Consider the following 25,699-nt stretch of genomic DNA (forward strand, 5'->3'; position numbering starts at 1 on the left):
CGGTTTGCAACGCAATGCGAATTCGGTGCGCAAATTAGCGCATCATGTGCACAGCACATCCGAATTCACATTGCTTTGCATGGCAGACTGTTTTACAAGCGTTTTCGCAGCCGTAAAAACGCTACGTGGGCACATGGCCTTATAGGTCAGGTCGTTCCGGATGCAGCAATGCCAAATATGTGTACTTTTATTGTTTTTTTTTTTTTTTCCAGAAGATTATTTATGGGTACAATATTATATATATATATATATATATATATATATATATATATATATTATATATATATATATATATATATATATTTATTTAACAAAAAAAAGTTTTCACTTTCTGACCTTTCACACGTTGTCTCACTATGTGACTTTCACTTTTTGCAGCCTAATGGGCTGTATAGCATAGAGAGCAGCAGCTCCCTATGCTATGCAGCCTGTCAGCGCTGCACAGGGAGAAGTTACTTTGGTCGTACACTGCGAATGACTAAAGTAACTTCCTGCCTCCTGGTGACCCGGATGTTGTCATGACATCGGGTCACCATGACAACATCCGGGACCGGACTCAGCCGCTGAGAGACGCCGGAGAGGTGCCAAGTATCACGCTTACCTCCCCCCCCTTGCCACCAGAATGCTGCGCTCGATTTCGATCGCAGGATTTCGGGGGTTAATGTGCAAGGAGTGGTGCGGGACCGCTCCCTGCACATTGTCACAGCTGACACCCGGCGGCGATCGCCAGGGCGTACTAATACGTATCTGGCTCCTAAGTCCCAGGGCGCAGATACGTATAGTACGCCTTGGGTCGTAAAGTGGTTAAGGTAAACTGTCAAAAGGTTTTCGCTACCCCATCTCAGAGCAGCATAATGTAGGGTCAAAGACCCTGATTCCAGTGATGTGTCACTTACTACTGGGCTTCTTGTTTTCATTTTGATAAAATCAGTTTTGTTTGCTGCAAATCCACTAGTTCTCTGAATGTAGAGCTCTTTATTTCCCCTTCCACACCCCCACAGAAAGCTGTCAAACAGTGGTGGATCGGGGTTATACAGAGCTCTTAGGTAGAGACCTGTTAATCCAGGGCAGCAACCGGTGAGAGGAGCAAAGTGAGTATTAGAGAAATAGATTTTGCAAAATCTAGGTAGCTTATCTCAGTGCTGGAGTCACATTTGCACTGATCAGTACTGCTGCATAATGTCCCAATGGTGCATGTGCTACCAAAGGGAAAATGAGTAGGAATCCATTTTACTGTGCGTTTAATATATGGGAGACATCATAATAGGTAATCTCCTCCACCAGCTAAGGTCAACTGCAAATTACAAAAAACCCGCAAAAGGGAAAACTGGTGAAAATGCAGAATACGAGTTATACAATGGCCAAACATAGTGATATTCCTCATGTACACATACAATACCTAATTCTGAAAAGTTACTTGTATATATGTTTCCCCTTTAGCAACTTCCAGAATATCCATAGACTTTATAAGGGTATGTGTCCGCGATCCGGAGCCGCTGCAAACAGCCGCGCGGCTTCCGCCCTCATTATGCAAATGAGTGACCTTGATTTTTTTTTTTCACATGTGGACTTTCCTCATTGATGTTAGTCTATGGGGAAAGTCCACACGCGAACCCACAAGAGAAATTGACATGCTGCAAGTCTGAAAGACGCACCGCATGTCAGTTTCAGCGGGTGATCCGCAGGTGCACAGAGATGCATAGTGGACATGGGATTTCTAGAAATCAATCCACTATGCTGTAACATCTGGACACAGCGGGTTTGACACTGCGTAACGCGCAGCTTCAAACCTGGAGCTGCTCCTGATCGTTGGCACATAGCCAAAACTTCTGGGCAGTCTGCACTGATGTTCTAAAATGTCAATGCAAAGTAAGTTACTTGGGGCTGCAATGGGAAGCCAGCAGGCAGAAACACCTGGTCTCCCCATAGAGAAGACAGATATGGTTTATTACCATCTCTGCATTCTTTGCTCTATATACAGCAATGAACAAATGCTTGTGTATTCAATATAGCAAGCGCTGAGAGCACTTCCTCCGCAATGCAATGCAGGCAGGCGACAATTTCCCCTGTAGCTGGGACTAATATAGCAGCCTTAGTTACAGAGGAAGTCAGCAATTAATATGTATTAATATGTTAAAATGCCCCCCAAAGCTGTTAACACCTTATTAGGGTGAGATGGGGAGGGGCAAATAAAACAAAACTGACACTGCGGGTCCGAATCAATATCTTAGTCCCGCCCCCATAGTAAAAGAAAAAAAAAGTCCAGTTTAAAAATAATTTGTACGCAAAGCGATTTAAAATGCTTTCAGTGGTCATTAAAATATGAAAAATAGACATGTACTCCCTATTTTTCCTTTATGCTATAACAAAAACAAAAAAGAAGTAAAAAATTAAGTCCCAGTATTTGCAAAATAATATATACATTATATATAGGGATATAGAGATAGACACACAGACATAAGAACTATCAAAGAGGAATGATTCTCACACGTTGAAGCTTTATTTATTTTTTTTTAACATTGCAGACGCTTCCTGGAGAAGACCAAGACAATAGTGGGATTTGTTCTTACTGTTCTCAAGTATAACTGTCAGAGAAGACTAATCCGTCTTGATGCTGCTGATACTATTAGCTGGACCCACTTTCGGTATAATGCACTATAATCTTTATTGTCGGTGTCTATGTACATAATGGCTACATTATTCCGCATTATAGACATTATCAACACTCTCTCAAAATCTAAATGTTCGAAATCCTTAGGAGTATGTGTTCTGGAGTGTGGGAGGAAACGCACACAAACAAGGGGAGAACATACAAACTCAAAGCACACCTTGTCCTTGGTGAGATAAAACCAAGACCAGAATTGCAAGAAAATAGTGCTAACCACTGAGCCACTGCTGCCTTACAACCAATACACAGATTTTTATATGCCCCAAATGGCTGAATTACCTCACTTTTCTTTGTGGGATTATCTGCTCAGGTGTGTAGGAATGATAATGAATGGCAACACAATCAAATCTAATAATTTTCTTACATAATATTTCAGCTGAAATAGACAACAGTAACGGTACAGCAGGCAGTGAACTGCTAAAAAAGGCTGCCTGATTATAACATAATTAAGATTTAAATGCTAGTAATTGCATATAATTAAATGCATATAATTATACTACATTATGTAAAGCCATCCTCACTGAGGTTATGGACTAGCTGAAGTACAACAAAGCTTTGGTTATGTTTGTATATACAGTGCAGTGAATCAAAGAGCCCAGGCTAAGGGTATGTTCATACATTATGTATTTGCTGCATCCATGGCGTAACACATTCACGGTGACAATCCCCAAATAGTGTGGAGATTCTGAAGTTGCTAATGAGCAAATATTGTAGATATACTAACAAGTTCTCCCTGAAACTGCAGCATAAATCGACATGTTGCAGATATCAAATCCACAGGGCTGGTCAATTTGAATGAATATGGGAGGATGTGTAGTACCCCACTGCGGCCACTATGCAGCTGGCGGAGCAGAGCTACTGCGCTCAGCAACTGATCACATCCAGCCACCAACAGTACGAAGAACAACTAACTGGTGGTGTGTAACACTCGGCACCCCCACCTATCTGATACTGATGAGCTATCCTAAGGCTAGGCCATCAATATAAACTACTGGAAAACCCCTTTAATGCACATCTACTAATAGATCTACTGGCTGCTAATTTTCCTCTAATAAATGTAAATTTACTTAATTTGATCAATAACAATTCAAGATTGTTGTTAACCCCCAAATTACCTGAACTTCCCATACACTGTTGTATTATTACAGTAATCTGAAATGAACCCAAGTTTTACAAAGCTGAACTTGGTTATATCTCCCCGGCAGCTCCTGATGTCTGCTATTGTTTGCAGTGCTATTGTCATATCAACAGTGCTGCAGTCAGTTGCTGACTACACGAGCTGCGCTCAGTTACTGGCTGCAGTGCTGTCAAGGCAACATCAATGCTGTACACAATAACACACTGGACGCAGCGCGGAGGACGTACAACCCTGGACCTGGGGAAAGTGAGTAAAGTACAGTTTGTTTTATTCGCAACAAACTGCATCTAGGGACACAACTTTCCTGAATGTCCCATTAACGTAGGCCTGTCACTAGATTTTACAAGACAAACTGCATCCAATAATAAAGTACAACTCTTTGGCAGCATTCACATCTCATATTGCTGTTGGAGGCTTCACCCAAGTAATGTTTTTCAGAGATTCAGACAAGAGCCTTAGCTACAGCGCTAAACAAGGAGGGTGAGGTGCGAACCCAACTTTAGTGTTAATGAGGGACAACCTTTTTAAGCATAACAGTCCTACAAAGATGGCAGACAGACATTTAGTTGCCTTCCAGCTGCTATGACACCCCCTTGTGTCTGACCTTTTAGATGCCATAGTTATTGACTGCAGCATCACATGTCAAAGGGGGTTAAAAGACCACTGTGAGCAGTGGCAAATTGGCACATTGCATTATGATGTCTTTTACAGAGCTTGAGTAGGTGGTGCAAGATACATGGATTCAAAGAACAGCATTGAGAGAATACAAGTCATGTAAAGTGTACTCGTGCCTGCGTCGGCTTAACACAAAAACTGGATTTTTATTTTGTGTTTTAACAGTTACCTAACTAAATACTGCACCCCCTAACAACGCCAGCTCCATTCCTGGTTACAGAAGGATATCTTTTAATAGCCGTATCTTTTAGAACTAGTAGGACACAAACAGAGCAGGTCTGTGTCTTGAAGGCCACACAAGGCAATACCGCAGTGCGCAGGTTGTGCATCCCTGCTTTACAATGTATACACTCAGACTACAATTATTTATCACATGACGAACCTATTGTCAACATTCCCCAAGTCTGGAAAAGCACAGATCTGGCCGCAGAATGTACACACATCCAGGGTTGTTGATCCAATCAGGCGTCTGTTCACCTTAGGACAATACAAGCTTCTCTGTGGTTTTGCGCTCACAATCATTAGTAATCATACTGACATGTTGCCCATTTGCAGTAATTGTGCAACCACTATAAATGGACAGCATACTTTTTCCCAAATCATAAGTTAATTTAGAAGGGATAGACCGTCTTCTTTCTTTTCTCCATGCTCAATGTGGTACACACAAGGACACAGGACAGAGGTTGAGTCAACTTTAATCCATGTTAACTGGCTGCAAGTGTGATTTAGTTATTGCCAACACCTGGTAGGTGCCACAGGTAAGTTACAGGTGCTGTTAATTACACGAAGCATCACATGATTTTTCAAAGGGTGCCAATACTTTTGTCCACCCCCTCTTTTAGGTTTGGTGTGGAATTATATCCAATTTGGCTTTAGGACAATTCTTTTTGTGTTTTTTCCTTGCAAGCAAATTAAATGAAGAGAATAATACCAAAGAATTTGTGATCGCAATCATTTTCAGGAAGAAACGGAGTATTATCTGACATAATTGCAGGGGTGCCAATACTTTTGGCCAGCACTGTACATGAAATTCAGTGTAAAAAAAAAATCTCATTCTGGTTTAGGCACAAAAAACACTGAAAACTTGACACCCGTGTTTTTGGTGCGTTTTTTCACCACCCATTATTTCCAATGGGTGAAAAAAACACTGAAAGAAGTGACATGCTCTATTTTGCAAAAAAAAAACATGCAAAAGCACAAAATCCTGAACAAAGAAAACCATGATGTGCACATGAGATTTCTGGAATTTTGCTGGTACTGGAAAACGCAGCTGAAAATTTGCATAAAAAAAGCTGAAAAAAACCAAGATGTGTGAACATAGCCTGAATAAATAATTTTAAATAAATTAGTTTAGAAAAACTTATGTAAAATTAACATGCAAAACCAAGATGCTAGTGAAATTGCACACTATAAATGAATACTAAATCCATCATTATCAATTTTTAATATATTTGTGATATGAGAACCATGTTCAGATACAGTGCCTACAAGTAGTATTCAACCCCCTGCAGATTTAGCTGGTTTGATAAGATGCAAATAAGTTAGCCTTCAAACTGCAAACGAGAGTAGGATTTATGAACAGAAGCATAAATCTTACAAACCAAAAAGTTATGTTGCTCAGTTGAATTTTATTAAATTTTAAACATAAAAGTGTGGGTCAATTATTATACAACCCCTATGTTTAATATTTTGTGGAATAACCCTTGTTTGCAATTACAGCTAATAATCGTCTTTTATAAGACCTGATCAGGCCGGCACAGGTCTGTGGAGTTATCTTGGCCCACTCCTCCATGCAGATCTTCTCCAAGTTATCTAGGTTCTTTGGGTGTCTCATGTGGACTTTATTCTTGAGCTCCTTCCACAAGTTTTCAATTGGGTTAAGGTCAGGAGACTGACTAGGCCACTCCAACACCTTGACTTTTTCCCTCTTGAACCAGGCCTTGGTTTTCTTGGCTGTGTGCTTTGGGTCGTTGTCTTGTTGGAAGATGAAATTACGACCCATCTTAAAGATCCTTGATGGAGGAGCGGATGTTCTTGGCCAAAATCTCCAGGTAGGCCGTGCTATCCATCTTCCCATGGATGCGGACCAGATGGCCAGGCCCCTTGGCTGAGAATCAGCCCCACAGCATGATGCTGCCACCACCATGCTTGACTGTAGGGATGGTATTCTTGGGGTCATATGCAGTGCCATCCAGTCTCCAAACGTCACGTGTGTGGTTGGCACCAAAGATCTCGATCTTGGTCTCATCAGACCATAGAACCTTGAACCAGTCTGTCTCAGAGTCCTCCAAGTGATCATGAGCAAACTGTAGACGAGCCTTGACATGACGCTTTGAAAGTAAAGGTACCTTACGGGCTCGTCTGGAACGGAGACCATTGCGGTGGAGTACGTTACTTATGGTATTGACTGAAACCAATGTCCCCACTACCATGAGATCTTCCCAGAGCTCCTTCCTTGTTGTCCTTGGGTTAGCCTTGACTCTTCGGACAAGCCTGGCCTCGGCACGGGAGGACACTTTCAAAGGCTGTCCAGGCCGTGGAAGGCTAACAGTAGTTCCATAAGCCTTCCACTTACAGATGATGCTCCCAACAGTGGAGACAGGTAGGCCCAACTCCTTGGAAAGGGTTTTGTACCCCTTGCCAGCCTTGTGACCCTCCACGATCTTGTCTCTGATGGCCTTGGAATGCTCCTTTGTCTTTCCCATGTTGACCATGTCTGAGTGCTGTTCACAAGTTTGGGGAGGGTCTTAAATAGTCAGAAAAGGTTGGCAAAAAAGATCTTTAATCCACACATGTGAAGCTCATTATTCTTGGTGCCTGAACTACTTCTTAATACTTTAGGGGGACCAAACAGAATTCTTGTGGTTTGAGGGGTTGAATAATAAATGACACTCTGAATTAACTTTTAACGTTTTAAAAAAAAACACAATATTTGCTGCAGTGCATTTCCCACTTTCAGGCTGATCTACAGTACAAATGTCACAATGCCAAGTTAATTCCGCATGTGTCAACCAGCTAAATCTGCAGGGGGTTGAATACTACTTGTAGGCACTGTATATAGCTGGTGTGTACATGCCTTACTGTACGTGGAGGCTGAATTTCTAGGGCCTTGAAGTGGTCACAGCATGAGTAAAAAACATGCATATTTTGATCATGCTTAAACCATCTTAAAAACTGTGGGTGGAGGCTGAAGAGCATTTCCTCCATTCCTTTGTGGTTATTTTAGCATTGAAGAGTTAATTTTGAAGTTTACAGAAACAGCAATTTCCTCTACAATGCTAGTAGAATTCAAGCTGAAGCAGTTCTACCCGAGTCTTCTAGAAGTCAAATAGGTTATCATTGTATGTAGCTCCTATTATACAGCCATATAAAAGGTACCAACAAGAAATTGTACTGCCTATAATAAAATACATACATAGACAAGAAAGCCAGGCATTACAAACAAAGATTAGAGGAAGTGAAAGAGCAACTAATACTTATAGACTTAGAAAAGGGTAGAGGTGGTAGCAGTGTGTGCTAGACAGTATTCACACGTCTGAGGAAACCGGGCCGTGCTCGGATAGGTGTCCAGCCTCACCGTGGGGCTCCTGACCTGACATAACTGGCTCACAGGCATAAATAAAGCAGTTAACTCAGATTTGGAGATCTCAAAGTCGGGCCGGGTATTCCGATCTGAGCTCAGTCCATGTACACGGACAGTAAAACTGGTTTGAGATTTACGCAATTTCTACTACAACCTGTGGGAGCATACAATACACAGTCTGTGTACTCCAGCAAACACTGTGTTCAGAGATACTAAACATCTCACCGACAGTGAAAGCCTTTACAATGCAGTTTATAACTGTGGGATATAAATGTAAACTTTTCTTTCTGGAACAGAAATATTCCCAGTGTAATCTCACTTACTGTAAATAAGCCAGCACAATTGGGACATTAATGTATATACACCCGAAGAAGTATTCATGCTATGTATACATCCTCCCTTCATTGGTCCATGTCACAGAAATTCTTGACCTTGCTGTGAGATAGGAGGAAGAGACCTCCTCCATTCAAGACTGTCAGGAAATTCATAAGCATGCACAATAGGGACCCATATTCCAAAATCTACTGGCACACCAAGCCCTGACAAACAGCCTGAATTTGTAGTTCATCAGATAAGAAGAAAATAGGAAAATGTTTCTTTGGAATAGGCGGTTTCGTCAGCTCAGACGTACTGCCTATATTTGACCAACATGTTAGAGGGACGAAACGGCGAGCAGGAGCAATTCTTCCTGCAAAACAACTTTACAATGGCGAGGTTTTTAGACAGACAGAATATTGATATTTACCCTCTGCACATCACCACACTGAATGGGAAACAGTCACCAGAATGTGAAATGCAGACTTTTAGCTTTACTTAAATTTTTGTTAATAATGCACCAAATTGTTAATTTAGCCACTTCTAAAGTTTCTACCAAATCTGTTTTTTTCAACCTCTTTGGTTGCACTGTCCCAGTCACTATTTTTGGCTGAAAGAGTGATATCACATCACCACTGTAGCCAATCACAGAGCTCAGCAGCTCTGCTGATGTTGATGGCACAAGCTGCTGAGCTCAGGGATTGGTTGCAGCAGTGATGTTTGCTGTTGACATGATGTCACCGATGCAGCCAAAACACAAACCGCAGCACTTGACAAAGGGAGGGTGAGTGCGAACTGAGTTTGTTATTTTATGCGAGTGCGATTGTACAGTGATCACTTTTTAAAAAGTGGAAGCCCCTTTAAAAGGTACCGCTCCAGAGTTTTTTTTTATTTCTATTTCACCATCTTTTAGATGAGTAATGTACAGTACATGCATACTTACTGGTCACCAACTGTTGCCATTTCCAGTGCTGATCTTGCCCTCTCCTGGATCATGTGACCACAGCTATGACTAGCCGGCTAACGTTAGCATCTTCTAATTGGACAACCCTTTCTCATTCCCCATGTTGGGCCCAGATAAAATAAAAAAGCCTCCACCACCTACGCCATTCTAGCGGTGTCAGAACTCGCGCTCCCAGTGATCACGTGAGGTTGTCATCTGAGCCCTGCACCCAATCAGTGTTGGAGCCAGTGTCCCCGCCTTCAGACGTTTAAATAATCAACAGGAAGTGAGCGGCCTGCCACAGCTCTGTTAATTACGTACATGTCTGAAGGCGGGGACAATGACGTCAGTGCCGATAGGGCGTAGGGCTCACGTGACAACCTTACGTGAGCAACGTGAACGCGAGTGCTGACACCGCTGGAACGTTTCTGGCACGGGATGTGATTTTAGGTGTTTTTATTTTCTCAGGGCCAAACACTCAAGACTGAGAAGGGGTTGCCCTAGTAGTGGACAACCCTTTTAACACTGCACGTCTATGAGTGCAGAACGTGGCTTTCATACACTTACATAGAAACTAGCGGTTCAAGGTGCCAGACAGTCAATTAGAGCTGCAGTTACAGGATGCAGGACAGCAACCAGAAGAGCAGGGCTGTGGAGTCTTAGTTGGTGTCCATTTCGGTGGAGTCGGTATAAAATGGACTGACACAGACTCCTAAAATATATAATAAATTGGGGCAATTAGTGCAATGCAGGATATGCTGTAAATGATTTCATAATACTTTAGGAAAGTTATGAAATGTCCTATAAATGTCTGTTCTGTTCCTGATCTAAGGATTTCGGCTTTTAGTTGAGATGAATCTGTGCTGCACTTTATGTACATGCTCAGTAGTGAGGCAGGGCTGTGGAGTCGGTGTCATGGAAATTGAGGAGTTGGAGTCAGTGGTTTGGCTTACAGACTCCACAGCCTTGTAGAACAGAGCTGAAAACTGCAGAAGACGGAGACAGGTAAGTATTGAAATGCATGCACTGTACAAACATTACTGATTGCTAAAAGGTAGTGAAAGGAAAAAAATGCTGGAATGGGACTTGAAACTTACTTTAGCAGAGCAGTCAGAAATACACAGCTTCCATCCAATTTCACTATTACTTTTTCGATCTTTTGGCTTCATATGAGTGCTCTCCTCTTATTTAATGCGGACGTTCCCCATTTTTACGAGGATATTTCTACTTCAAAAACTACTTTTTTAATTTGTACAATGGAAACAAAAATTCAATTATACTACAAGAAGAAAAAGCAACACAAAACGGGGAAAAAAAAAAAGGAATGTAAAACACAATAAGAACGGTGATTTTTTTCAGATAGGTCAGATTTACACATCTGTGTTTTGCAGTCCAGTGCACAAATGGGCCCCATCTCCTGACCGGAAATCAGAAGCCGCATATTTGCCTACAAGGCTGTCAAGTTCAAGTCAGGATACCCACAGTCGGTCCATGCATTGCTGTCTGTACTTGGGACCGCAAAACACATCTATGTGAATCCTGCCTTGGAGTACAGAGTACTCTAGTTTTGGTTAGCTATATTTACCAGCACTGACATACTGCTAAGGCCACGGCTCCACTATCAGTATTTGGTCAGTATTTTTTCTGAGGAGTGGGAGCCAAAATCAGGTGAGAAACAATCAGAGAAAAGGGATAATAGAAACAAGTCACCAATTCGGCATTTATCACCCACTACTGAGAAAAAAAAAATTTACTGAATACTGACCAAATACTGATATTGGGGCCGTGGCCTTAGAGGACAAAACAAAAAAGACAAAAATCATGTTATTTCTGGCTAAGGCCTTGTTCCAACATAGTGTAAAGACAGTTTCTTCCACATTTTTTTGTGCAGAAAATCTGCTGCGTTTAACAAGCAACATGGATATGATTTCATGAAAACTCATTCCCACTGGGCATTTAAAAATGTTGAATTGTGCACTTCTCAATACTTTTTTTTCCCTATTGGCTTTTATCAGTGGCCTTAAAAAATGCATGTAATAACACAATTGCATTTTTTTAGGCTATGTCCACACAAATCTGCAGCAAAAAACTTTATCTACAGGGGCATTTTGTTCAGTATTTTTCTTGCAGTTTTGGTGCTTTTTTCAGCATTTTTTTCACTGTCCTTCTGTCTCTATTTATGCATATACATAAAGTTCTGTGAAAAAAAAGAATCCCATTCTATTTTGCCATCAAAAACGCTGATGAAAATTTTGGTGCATTCTTTCAGCGTTTTTTTCAACACCCATTACTTCCTATGGGTGAAAAAAACGTAAAAAAAAAAAAAAATGCTGAAAGAAGTGATATGCTCTATTTTCAAAAAACATGCAAGGCACAAAATACGTAACAAAAAAAAAACATGATGTGTGAACAGAGAATTCTGGTTTCTAACAGACTTTGCTGGTACTGCAAAAGGCAGCTGAAAATTTGCATTAAAATCTGCAGCAAAAAAGGCGGAAAAAAACATGTGTGAACATAGCCATAAGTAAATTTCTTCACAAAAAAAAAAAATTAAAAAAGCTGTGTAAGATCTGCAAAAAAAAAGTGAGAAAACTCATCAAAAACGCAATAATCAGAGCAAATTTTTTTGCTCTGATTATTGCCGTGATTTTGCCATGATTTTGATAAGCAAGTAGCAAAACTGAGCTGGAATGCCTCCACTGCCCTGCTGTATTATCAAACACTTCCACCAGTAAAGGAAGTGACTGGATAATAACAGTACATTATCGAATTTCTATTTAAAGAAAAACTCCGGCAGGGAGACACAAAGTTCCCTGTCAGTCTCCCAGTGGCACTCCGTAATAAGGAATCATTAATTATAAAATAAAATATTTAGCAATTGATGACTCATTCCAGTGTCAAATCACCTTCCGTGTGCTGAGAAAGAATCAACTCCAGCCCTTCAGTTGTATGATGAGTGACACGCACAAGATGTGCACATTTGCAGATTGTGTCACCTAGCTCACAGCCTCTGTAGCTAAGAAACTGCCTGAACAAATTCAGGATATTTTGCAAATTGTGCATGCAAAGAAAATTCAATAGGGAGCCTAAAGATTACCTAATAATTCCACTAAAACTCAGATCTAATTGATCATGCCGACAAAATGATTCTGACAAACATATTTAAAGTCACAACAACCCTGTTGTCACTTATGTATAAATGGCTACCGTACATGAACAGAAAAATCCATGGGAAAAATTTAAAAAGGTTTTCTGGTCACAGAAGAAAAGTCTACAATAACTGTGTGCACACTGTCACAATTCCCCTGTATTCCCTATAAGAGGAGTAGTCAGCCAGTCACATGACCAAATGTTTGAGACTTGAATGCTCTTGGTCACGTGACGACTAGACTCCTACGCTTCTCTCAGTTCTTTTCTATTGAGAGAAGAGAGACAAGACTAGACGGCATGTGACGGCCAATCTGCAAATGGCCATCCACCTGCATCAGGAATACAAGTGAATCGTAACAGCGTGCACGTTATTAAATTTCAGCAGCCTGCAGTCATACTGAGTAACTGCAGACTTTTCTAATGAGACCAGATAACCCCTTTAGAATGATCCTTATTCCCCAGATCAGATTAATGCTGTGTTTAATGCATCCTGGTATAACAAAAGATAACTGCACTTAGTTAGTTAAAAATGTCCCTCCACACCTTGGGACTCGCCCGATTTATAGAGCCATATCTGGCCTGTGCACCTCTGGCTACAGAGAGCAATATAAAACAGTATCAGGTACGAAAACTATCAATGAAGACAGCTTATGGAAATACAATATAAAGCGCAATGTATGAATGACATTGCTATCCACAAGGCATGTAAGAAATGTATGATCGCTGGAGGTGCAACTGCTGGACCCCCACAATCACAAAAAGAGCAGTCACAAGTCCCTCCATTGAATGAATAATGGTCGCTCAGACACAGTTACTACATCCACTGACCGAGATATCAAAGCCACTGTTCTCCGGGGAGCCACAGCTTGTAGACATTAGCTTTACATACCTATATGACAAGGATGCCGCGTCCAGTGTGCAGTTATGTCTATTTTCAATGGGAATGGGATAGTGCCTGCACATCTCTTGTAAGCCCAGCCTTTAGATAGCACCAGTCACCTCAAAGGAGATCAGTAATCTGTTCTTCACAAGATTTATACAAGACAGGTTGTCTCAAGAACTTGCAGAAAATCCTGCAGAGTAATGACCAGTATTGGCAAATGCATCTCATGTTTCATTTCAGCATTGATTTCTAGGCTTCATGTTTCTTTAAGATTAACACAGACAGTACATAATTGTCTATAGATCCTACCCATTGAGAAGGGAACTACTGACAGTCTATTGTGTTTGTAAGGGAAGCCGTGCCAACTCTCCTTGTTCTTAAGACAGGGCATGTTGGTTTTCAACATGCTAATCCTTTATTCCCCTAAAAGAGAACCACAAACTTCCTGTATATGCAGCAGATGATAAATAACTTTAAAGGGGAATTTTCATTCACTAATAGTTTGGTTTACACCAGGATATGCATGCCGTAACATTATGATTTTAGTAGACTTCAATTCTGGAGCCTTTTATGCTCTAGGTTCTTTCAGCTAACCACTGTGTAGAAATCTGCAACACATCTCCATTCAAGTGAATAGCGGTCCCAGTATACATTGTGATAGATAGCATCACTGCAAATGACTGGAGAAAAAAAATCCAGCCCCCCCTTCCCACAGATCCAGGGATGACACTGACTATGGCTGGAGAGGTAGGGTGCAGTACTACATGTTGCAAGTGAGCACTGAGGCCACTGATTGACTGCAGTGGTCAAGTGAAGGACAATTGTAAACCCAGACTGAAAGGTGTGCCAGGGGTAAAGTAATGGGCTTTGTATCTTTTAGGGGAGCTTTTTTTTTACATTTTCAGGTACGTTTAAAGTTAAAACATAAAGTTGATCAAAATGATTTGCAAATACCTGCAGTCTGTTGCGGTCAGTCTAGTTGCCTGTGAACCTATGAAGTACGGGGCCTACTAGTCAAAAAAGACAACAAGGATGACGGCAGGTAGGAGGAAGATGCCATGGTGCCAATAGACTACCAATGTGGCCACTGGACCACGGTCCTCCGAATCATTTTGATAAACTCTACTAAGTAATCATTACGAAATGCACACATCACTTATTCAGCTATCTGGCTGTGAAGCAACATCAGGAAGCCTTACTCACTTGAAGGGGTGATGTTGCAGTTCCAGAGTGGGTGGCTGCGGTGCTACCGAGTAGAGATAAACCATGAATAACACACTTTCGTTTTCATGAATGTGAGATTTGGAGTCTGTACCTTTATGAAACATGGTCTGGGCCTACCAAGCATGAGAGACCTTATATCGCATTGCCTTTATACGACTAAAGAAATTAAAGCCTTAAAACGAATGTCAGCAGGATTTCACCACCCCCTACCAACTATTTATATGTGCCTGTAGCTTTTAAAAAGACAAGTCCAGCAATACATTTAAGTGGCCGGTCTGTTCCATCTTTGTCTTTGGAATAGCTTCATACACATATAAATATTGTGGGGTGTGAAACGCCGCTGACAGATTCCCTGTAAAGCTCCGATGCCTTGGATTTTGTCTTTTCCAGACAACCGGAATACACGACTTGTTTTTCATACGTTTCAAAGTTTTTAGAGTTTATCTTCAGGCATGGTCATAGTGCAGCATTGCTGGGCTATAATACGGCAAACAAAAACCAATGGCGCCATACTGTACCTTTGTATGGCTCCAATTTCACAAGGAGGATATTTTTTTCTGTCAACATCATAAAAAAATCCACTGAAAAAACTGCCATGTCCCAGTGGATGCCATGTTATAAAGCAAATTCCACGCCATATGGAGCCATCATACACTTGGCACACTGACTCCGTTTGCTGGCGTACTCATTCTTAATGTTTTGGGGTTTCTTTTGTTTGTTTCAATCAACCTTTTAGAAGCACTTTTCAGACCACACCTCTAATGATGTGCTTAAAAACTATTAAATTTCCACTAAATTCCAGGAAAATAAGAAATAGAAACCATCTCTGCATACATAAGTAGTGGAAGAAGGAAAGTGAAAGTGAAAAATCAATGGCACAACAAAGTGTTTTCTAATAGCTAAACATCTTGTTGGTTTCAAGATCACATTAAATCCTATAATGTGCCCAGATTCATCACCGCGCCCAAACCCTCGACAGACATACTGTGCAGAATACCATCTGCTTTTTTTACCACGCAAACAAACTCGTGCTCTTCATTTTCATCAAACAAATAAAATGTCGGATTCTCGTCGAAGCATTTTCAGATATAGCTTAATCTACAGTTATAACCTTTCAGCTTAAAACAGAAGGCACAATCAAGGGATTGTCACGTGGACTTTAATTAATCAAAGTCGAGAGTTGCTACATAAGAGCGGGTGTTGTTCTGATGGCCTCGGACTGGCTGTGTCCTTCAGTTATTTAGTTCATTAGGCATCATGTACATCCACCCTACAAGGGAAATATTTCACTGCACCAAACTTCCCCTGGAAACGACGGCTATAGGTCAGGACTTCCATGAGCTGGACCTTTACATGCCTAGAGGTCAGCGGATTGTTTCTAAAACAGACATATCAGAAGAGTAAAACAGATCCTCTTTAATCCACCAGTCACAAATACTCGTGGCAGGTACAATTTCAGGAGCTACTGTATGTGCACAGAGATGTGCTAATGACTTAATTATCTGTGGCATTTCTTACTGCTGTCAGAAAAACTGCAGCGCTACTGGGCACAGCAGTGAGGAAAATTATGTCTGAATCTTATATTTACTGATCAGGAATAAAATGATTGGACATGCTAAATTTCTTACTTCCGCACAACCTGTCCCTCCCCTCAAACATAACAGAATAGTTAGTGGTATTTACCAACAAATATATGACGGCACTTAATATAACTCATTCTAGATGAAGCAATCACATATGAAAATCAGAACAGTGGGCAATGTGAATACGTGGCAAGTGTTTCATCGTGCATTCAGCAAAAGAGTCTAACTTCTCAATCATTTACATCAAAAATACTGAAAACAGTTAAAAGACATTTTAAAGTAATTCATATTGTTGCTTATGGCAAAAAAATAAATAATTTGATGCTGTTGAGGCCTCTCTGGCCCTAATCAGTCTCCCTCCCCACCTGGCAGCCGACAAGAAGGTCACTTAATAAAAACATGTCAGTCGATTCATGCTTCCCAAAGCACAGGCCTAGTGGCATGACTGCAAACAGGTATATTTTTCTCCGAAATGCTCCAGCATTACAGAGGAAATATAGGCCCTGATTCATCATTGTCGTTTCTCCACTTTTCTGGAGTAATTTGCTCCTTTTTACTGGATTTAGTGGTATTTTAACCTTAATCTCTATGTTTTGCACCATTTAAGTTGTCTCTCTTTTTTTTCCTCGATAACTTTGCTGATCCAGATAAATTTAATTTTTACCGAATGTCGCATTTTTTTGGCAATTTTCACTCCAGTCTTTGCCTGGACTAGGACTAAGGCTCCTAGTGGAGTTTTCAATTTGAAACATTTTTAGACATATGTGCCACTTTAAAGTTTTTGCAAGTTTTGGAGCTAAAAGGTTGCAAAAAGTGATTAAAGACAAGAGTAAAAATCGATTTTGCATTTGCAAAAAACATCAGCGAATAGCACAAGGCAAAAAAAGGAAAAGTGACTTCAATAAAGCGCAAATGATGAACTGGGTCCAAAGTTTGAAGATCTGGCCGGGGACTATGGAGAGAGACCTGAAAAGTCAGGCATCGTCCCTGGACGGCTTCTCCCTGCACCGCTAAAGTACTGTACATACAAGGGAGAGATCTGTCAGTCATCTGGAGTGGTGCAGGGAGAAGTGTATGAACACCGGGCGGAATCATACTATGCAAGTGAGGGCACGTTCACACATTCAGTATTTTACATCAGTATTTGTAAGCCAAAACCAGGATTGGGTGATAAATACAGAAGTGGTGATGTGTTTCTATTATACTTTTCCTCTGATTGTTCCACGCCTAATTTTGGCTTACAACTACTGACGTAAAATACTGATCAGATACTGAACATGGCCTAAATGTCATAACTGCACTAGACCTTTTTTTTATAATCATACATGAAATACTGTATGATATAAGTTTCCCAGGATTTTTCTTTTAATTTTTTTAAGGCATCATACGTTTAAAATGAAATAAAGACGGAAGTGTCGGCGAGGCAGAGCTGGAGTGGCAGGGGGTAAGTACAGCTCATTATGTTATTTTAAACAAAAAAAATATCATAGAATACCTATTTAATGGATAGACATCCCCTTTAACAGTATGCTACACGCTCAGACTCAAAAAACACAAGGGTATCTCTTTCTAAAATAAAAAGGTCGGGCAGGAAGAATCCTCTTGTCTTGATAACACCCCCAATATTCTACGTAGCCACTTAAATGGGTATTCCATTACTTGGGCAAGACCTTTTTAAATAAAGTAGAACCCCTTGTAAAATAGAAATAACATATATTCACCTTGGGCACCAACTCCTTTACAGCAATGTCAGCTTCAGGGCTCGCGTGACATTCTTATGCCATGTGAGCCCTCCAACCAGTCAGCGCAAACGGTGCAGTAGGTGACTACATGTTATCTTTAGTTTAAGAAGGGGAGTACTTATTTTAACAAGGAGTTGGACGACCCCTTTACTAGTTATGAAAAGCCAAGATGTATTAATACAAACCATTAGGATTCATCTAACCAGGATTTAACTGCTATGGAATTTACACAGTGGAAAATCCACAGAACTTGCAAAAGGAGAAATCCAAAGAGCACATTGCAAAGCTGCAGATGAAAAATCTGGAGCTTCAGTCAATTTCCTTTGCTGATTTCCTTCACAGCATGTGGATTTCTTAACATCTCTTCCACAACGCTGGACAGACATCTGTCTGAGATGATCTAGTGAATCCTGCTTTGAGCAGGGGGTTGGACCAGATGACCCAGGAGGTCCCTTCCAACTCTACCATTCTATGATTCTATGATTCTAATGTAACTTTCAGACAGTAAAATCGACTGCGCATCCAACCAAAGCGCCTTAACAAGTCCATACAGTTTGCTTTACAAAACCTCCTGGTTACAGAAACTAATTCTTTATCCACACCAAGGAGACAGAAGAATCTGGGTGGCCACCTGGGAGGGAGCAGGAATGGTGGCCATTTTGATATTACCCTGCTTGACAGTAGAGGATAACCAAAATACAGAATTACTGAAGATTTATTTAATGGTTGAAGAAAAAACTGTTTAAAGAGTGTTAAAACAAAACAAAACACACCATTACGGTTTTTGATACAAGAAAACTATATTTCAAGTTCGACCTACAAAAGGGATCTACCCTGGAAATCAACGGTTAACCCTTTAGCAAGCATGTATGACTATGGATACTCGCCAAGACAGACAACTACAGTGCCTACAAGTAGTATTCAACCCCCTGCAGATTTAGCTGGTTTGATAAGATGCAAATAAGTTAGAGCCTTCAAACTGCAAACGAGAGTAGGTTTTATGAACAGAAGCATAAATCTTACAAACCAAAAAGTTATGTTGCTCAGTTGAATTTTATTAAATTTTAAACATAAAAGTGTGGGTCAATTATTATACAACCCCTATGTTTAATATTTTGTGGAATAACCCTTGTTTGCAATTATAGCTAATAATCGTCTTTTATAAGACCTGATCAGGCCGGCACAGGTCTGTGGAGTTATCTTGGCCCACTCCTCCATGCAGATCTTCTCCAAGTTATCTAGGTTCTTTGGGTGTCTCATGTGGACTTTATTCTTGAGCTCCTTCCACAAGTTTTCAATTGGGTTAAGGTCAGGAGACTGACTAGGCCACTCCAACACCTTGACTTTTTCCCTATTGAACCAGGGATTGGTTTTCTTGGCTGTGTGCTTTGGGTCGTTGTCTTGTTGGAAGATGAAATTACGACCCATCTTAAGATCCTTGATGGAGGAGCGGAGGTTCTTGGCCAAAATCTCCAGGTAGGCCGTGCTATCCATCTTCCCATGGATGCGGACCAGATGGCCAGGCCCCTTGGCAGAGAAACAGCCCCACAGCATGATGCTGCCACCACCATGCTTGACTGTAGGGATGGTATTCTTGGGGTCGTATGCAGTGCCATCGGGTCTCCAAACGTCACGTGTGTGGTTGGCACCAAAGATCTCGATCTTGGTCTCATCAGACCACAGAACCTTGAACCAGTCTGTCTCAGAGTCCTCCAAGTGATCATGAGCAAACTGTAGACGAGCCTTGACATGACGCTTTGAAAGTAAAGGTACCTTACGGGCTCGTCTGGAACGGAGACCATTGCGGTGGAGTACGTTACTTATGGTATTGACTGAAACCAATGTCCCCACTGCCATGAGATCTTCCCGGAGCTCCTTCCTTGTTGTCCTTGGGTTAGCCTTGACTCTTCGGACAAGCCTGGCCTCGGCACGGGAGGACACTTTCAAAGGCTGTCCTGGCCGTGGAAGGCTAACAGTAGTTCCATAAGCCTTCCACTTACAGATGATGCTCCCAACAGTGGAGACAGGTAGGCCCAACTCCTTGGAAAGGGTTTTGTACCCCTTGCCAGCCTTGTGACCCTCCACGATCTTGTCTCTGATGGCCTTGGAATGCTCCTTTGTCTTTCCCATGTTGACCATGTCTGAGTGCTGTTCACAAGTTTGGGGAGGGTCTTAAATAGTCAGAAAAGGCTGGCAAAAGAGATCTTTAATCCACACATGTGAAGCTCATTATTCTTGGTGCCTGAACTACTTCTTAATACTTTAGGGGGACCAAACAGAATTCTTGTGGTTTGAGGGGTTGAATAATAAATGACACTCTGAATTAACTTTTTACGTTTAAAAAAAAAAAAATTGCTGCAGTGCATTTCCCACTTCCAGGCTGATCTACAGTACAAATGTCACAATGCCAAGTTAATTCCGCATGTGTCAACCAGCTAAATCTGCAGGGGGTTGAATACTACTTGTAGGCACTGTATCTGCACAATACAAACGGCACACATTACATCCATCTACTAGACCAGAGGAGGGTAATATCAATGTACTGTATGCAGCTGATTGGACACCATCATCGCTTATCCCCATCTGGCTGTGCAGATTGCTCAGGTACACTTCCTGTTCCACGTATCATTTCTAGATTTATTAGTAACACATACAGGTTACACTGAATACAGGGAGCGCAGTGTAAACAGGTGGCAATATGCCCTGCACATCTCCTCTAGGCAGTGTATACGGCAGCCTGCAGCAGCAGCCATTATAAGTGTGTGTGCAGAGTATTCAGCTGGGGTAGATGGTGGAGCCGCACGGCCTCCCAGTCATATACACTACATATATAGCAAATACCACTGGCACTCACTAATATATATGTGCAGGGCTTTGTACTGGATGGTGGGAGTATGAGGCCCCTCAGTCCTGTATACTGGTGCAGACATCTCCATACATTATATGTGCAGGGCACTGTACTGGAGTATATGGTGGGAGTATGAGGCTCCTCAGTTCGGTATACTGGTGCACACATTTCCATACACGATATATATGTGCAGGGCACTGTACTGGAGTGGATGGTGGGAGTATGAGGCCACTCAGTCCTGAATACTGGTGCAGACATCTCCATACATTATATGTGCAGGGCACTGTACTGGAGTATATGGTGGGAGTATGAGGCCCCTCTGTACTGTATACTGGTGCACACATCCCATACACTATATATATGTGCAGGCACTGTACTGGAGTATGAGGCCCCTCTGTACTGTATACTGGTGCACACATCTCCATACATTATATATATGTGCAGGGCACTGTGCTGGAGTATATGGTGGGAGTATGAGGCCCCTCTGTACTGTATACTGGTGCACACATCCCATAAACTATATATATGTGCAGGGCACTGTACTGGAGTATGAGGCCCCTCTGTACTGTATACTGGTGCACACATCTCCATACATTATATATACAGTACAGACCAAAAGTTTGGACACACCTTCTCATTTAAAGATTTTTCTGTATTTTCATGACTATGAAAATTGTACTTTCACACTGAAGGCATCAAAACTATGAGTTAACACATGTGGAATTATATACTTAACAAAAAAGTGTGAAACAACTAAAAATATGTCTTATATTCTAGGTTCTTCAAAGTAGCCACCTTTTGCTTTGATGATTGCTTTGCACACTCTTGGCATTCTCTTGATGAGCTTCAAGTGGTAGTCACCGGAAATGGTTTTCACTTCACAGGTGTGCCCTGTCAGGTTTAATAAGTGGGATTTCTTGCATTATAAATGGGGTTGGGACCATCAGTTGTGTTGTGCAGAAGTCTGGTGGATACACAACTGATAGTCCTACTGAATAGACTGTTAGAATTTGTATTATGGCAAGAAAAAAGCAGCTAAGTAAAGAAAAACAAGTGGCCATCATTACTTTAAGAAATGAAGGTCAGTCAGTCCGAAAAATTGGGAAAACTTTGAAAGTGTCCCCAAGTGCAGTTGCAAAAACCATCAAGCGCTACAAAGAAACTGGCTCACATGTGGACCGCCAAAGGAAAGGAAGACCAAGAGTCACCTCTGCTTCTGAGGATAAGTTTATCCGAGTCACCAGCCTCAGAATTCGCAGGTTAACAGCAGCTCAGATTAGAGACCAGGTCAATGCCACACAGAGTTCTAGCAGCAGACACATCTCTTCAACAACTGTTAAGAGGAGACTTTGTGCAGCAGGCCTTTATGGTAAAATAGCTGCTAGGAAACCACTGCTAAGGACAGGCAACAAGCAGAAGAGACTTGTTTGGGCTAAAGAACACAAGGAATGGACATTAGACCAGTGGAAATCTGTGCTTTGGTCTGATGAGTCCAAATTTGAGATCTTTGGTTCCAACCACCTTGTCTTTGTGTTACGCAGAAAAGGTGAATGGTTGGACTCTACATGCCTGGTTCCCACCGTGAAGCATGGAGGAGGAGGTGTGATGGTGTGGGGGTGCTTTGCTGGTGACACTGTTGGGGATTTATTCAAAATTGAAGGCATACTGAACCAGCATGGCTACCACAGCATCTTGCAGGGGCATGCTATTCCATCCGGTTTGCTTTTAGTTGGACCATCATTTATTTTTCAACAGGACAATGACCCCAAACACATCTCCAGGCTGTTTAAGGGCTATTTGACCAAGCGGGAGAGTGATGGGGTGCTACGCCAGATGACCTGGCCTCCACAGTCACCAGACCTGAACCCAAGCGAGATGGTTTGGGGTGAGCTGGACCGCAGAGTGAAGGCAAGAGGGCCAACAAGTGCTAAGCACCTCCTTCAAGATTGTTGGAAGACCATTTCTGGTGACTACCACTTGAAGCTCATCAAGAGAATGCCAAGAGTGTGCAAAGCAGTCATCAAAGCAAAAGGTGGCTACTTTGAAGAACCTAGAATATAAGATATATTTTCAGTTGTTTCACACTTTTTTGTTAAGTATATAATTCCACGTGTTAATTCATAGTTTTGATGCCTTCAGTGTGAATGTACAATTTTCATAGTCATGAAAATACAGAAAAATCTTTAAATGAGAAGGTGTGTCCAAACTTTTGGTCTGTACTGTATATATGTGCAGGGCACTGTGCTGGAGTATATGGTGGGAGTATGAGGCCCCTCTGTACTGTATACTGGTGCACACATCTCCATACATTATATATATATGTGCAGGGCACTGTGCTGGAGTATATGGTGGGAGTATGAGGCCCCTCTGTACTGTATACTGGTGCACACATCCCATACACTATATATATGTGCAGGGCACTGTACTGGAGTATGAGGCCCCTCTGTACTGTATACTGGTGCACACATCTCCATACATTGTATATATATGTGCAGGGCACTGTACTGGAGTATATCGTGGGAGTATGAGGCCCCTCTGTACTGTATACTGGTGCACACATCCCATACACTATATATATGTGCAGGGCACTGTACTGGAGTATGAGGCCCCTCTGTACTGTATACTGGTGCACACATCTCCATACATTATATATATATGTGCAGGGCACTGTGCTGGAGTATATGGTGGGAGTATGAGGCCCCTCTGTACTGTATACTGGTGCACACATCCCATACACTATATATATGTGCAGGGCACTGTACTGGAGTATGAGGCCCCTCTGTACTGTATACTGGTGCACACATCTCCATACATTGTATATGTGCAGGGCACTGTACTGGAGTATATCGTGGGAGTATGAGGCCCCTCTGTACTGTATACTGGTGCACACATCTCCATACATTATATATATATGTGCAGGGCACTGTGCTGGAGTATATGGTGGGAGTATGAGGCCCCTCAGTCCTATATACTGGTGCACACATCCCATACACTATATATATGTGCAGGGCACTGTACTGGAGTATATCGTGGGAGTATGAGGCCCCTCTGTACTGTATACTGGTGCACACATCTCCATACATTATATATATATATATATGTGCAGGGCACTGTGCTGGAGTATATGGTGGGAGTATGAGGCCCCTCTGTACTGTATACTGGTGCACACATCCCATACACTATATATATGTGCAGGGCACTGTACTGGAGTATGAGGCCCCTCTGTACTGTATACTGGTGCACACATCTCCATACATTATATATATATGTGCAGGGCACTGTGCTGGAGTATATGGTGGGAGTATGAGGCCCCTCTGTACTGTATACTGGTGCACACATCTCCATACATTATATATATATGTGCAGGGCACTGTACTGGAGTATATCGTGGGAGTATGAGGCCCCTCTGTACTGTATACTGGTGCACACATCTCCATACATTATATATATATATATGTGCAGGGCACTGTGCTGGAGTATATGGTGGGAGTATGAGGCCCCTCTGTACTGTATACTGGTGCACACATCCCATACATTATATATATATATGTGCAGGGCACTGTGCTGGAGTATATGGTGGGAGTATGAGGCCCCTCTGTACTGTATACTGGTGCACACATCCCATACACTATATATATGTGCAGGGCACTGTACTGGAGTATGAGGCCCCTCTGTACTGTATACTGGTGCACACATCTCCATACATTATATATATGTGCAGGGCACTGTGCTGGAGTATATGGTGGGAGTATGAGGCCCCTCTGTACTGTATACTGGTGCACACATCTCCATACACTATATATATGTGCAGGGCACTGTACTGGAGTATATCGTGGGAGTATGAGGCCCCTCTGTACTGTATACTGGTGCACACATCTCCATACATTATATATATATATATATGTGCAGGGCACTGTGCTGGAGTATATGGTGGGAGTATGAGGCCCCTCTGTACTGTATACTGGTGCACACATCTCCATACATTATATATATATATATGTGCAGGGCACTGTGCTGGAGTATATGGTGGGAGTATGAGGCCCCTCTGTACTGTATACTGGTGCACACATCTCCATACACTATATATATGTGCAGGGCACTGTGCTGGAGTATATGGTGGGAGTAGGAGGCCCCTCTGTACTGTATACTGGTGCACACATCCCATACACTATATACATGGAGCAAGGTCCCCATCGCCTCACACATTAACCCCTTGGAGCAGACTTTCTGTGCTGCGCTCAGCTGCCTCCTCGCACCCCCGCAGCTCATCCTCACCCCGTTCCCCAGGTACCTCACACAAATCCGGGTGTTCCCCTTCTCCACTCCCGGTCCCGCCCATTCTCACCTCTCTTGTTAAGGTCATATCCCACCACCAGGAAATAATCTGCCAATCTCGCCATGTCCCCGTTCCCCGGGCCGCTCTCTCAACCCCGGACTCTTCCAACAGCCGCCGCCGCCATCTTTCCTGCCAGCCCGGCCCGTTATTGCGCATGCACAAAATCGGCACGAGCGGGTGTGGTCTGCAGAAGCACGTCATGGGGCGGGGCGGTATGGAGGTCAGGAGGAGGGCGCATCACGTGACGTCCTCAACGAGAACTGCAATCATTGGACGCGCTGCCCGCAGAAGAGGGCGTGTCCGCGGGATGTGGGCGGCTCGGCTACGTCTGATAGGCTAGTGAGGGGCGTGAGCTGCGTCAGGGCGCTGTCATGTGGATGCAGCAGCTTCGGTGACAGAGCGGAGTGTTATTGGGAGGTGCTGAGCTGTGACGTGGAGCTGGCGCATGTTCTGTCAAATGTCAGGGGCAACTGGTGGAAATAGTTTGGAAAGTCGCTGGAGAGTGAATTGCGTGTATGTTTGTAGTTGGTTTATTTATTATGAGGGTTTTTACACAGACATTCCACGTGGAGTCCGCTGTGTACATTCCACGACTGACAGCGTGGCAGTAG

The 25,699-nt window shown here is 42.3% G+C and overlaps 1 protein-coding gene across 8 annotated transcripts in view; it reads right to left on the reverse strand.

Moving 5' to 3' along the window:
* Positions 1 to 25,274, reverse strand: part of SBF1 (SET binding factor 1) — a 119,495-nt gene extending 94,221 nt beyond the window's left edge. For all 8 annotated transcript variants that reach the window (XM_073652592.1, XM_073652591.1, XM_073652589.1 and 5 more), the window contains exon 1: positions 25,098 to 25,274. In XM_073652592.1, coding sequence (XP_073508693.1) covers positions 25,098 to 25,152 — 55 coding nt within the window. In that variant the 5' untranslated portion in view covers positions 25,153 to 25,274. The remainder of the gene's footprint in view (positions 1 to 25,097) is intronic.
* Between the last annotated feature and the right edge of the window lie 425 nt (positions 25,275 to 25,699).

This window comes from Phyllobates terribilis, unplaced genomic scaffold, assembly GCF_046119375.1.
Source record: "Phyllobates terribilis strain yellow unplaced genomic scaffold, ASM4611937v1 Scaffold_11__3_contigs__length_659146591, whole genome shotgun sequence".
NCBI classification, from domain to species: Eukaryota; Metazoa; Chordata; class Amphibia; order Anura; family Dendrobatidae; genus Phyllobates; species Phyllobates terribilis.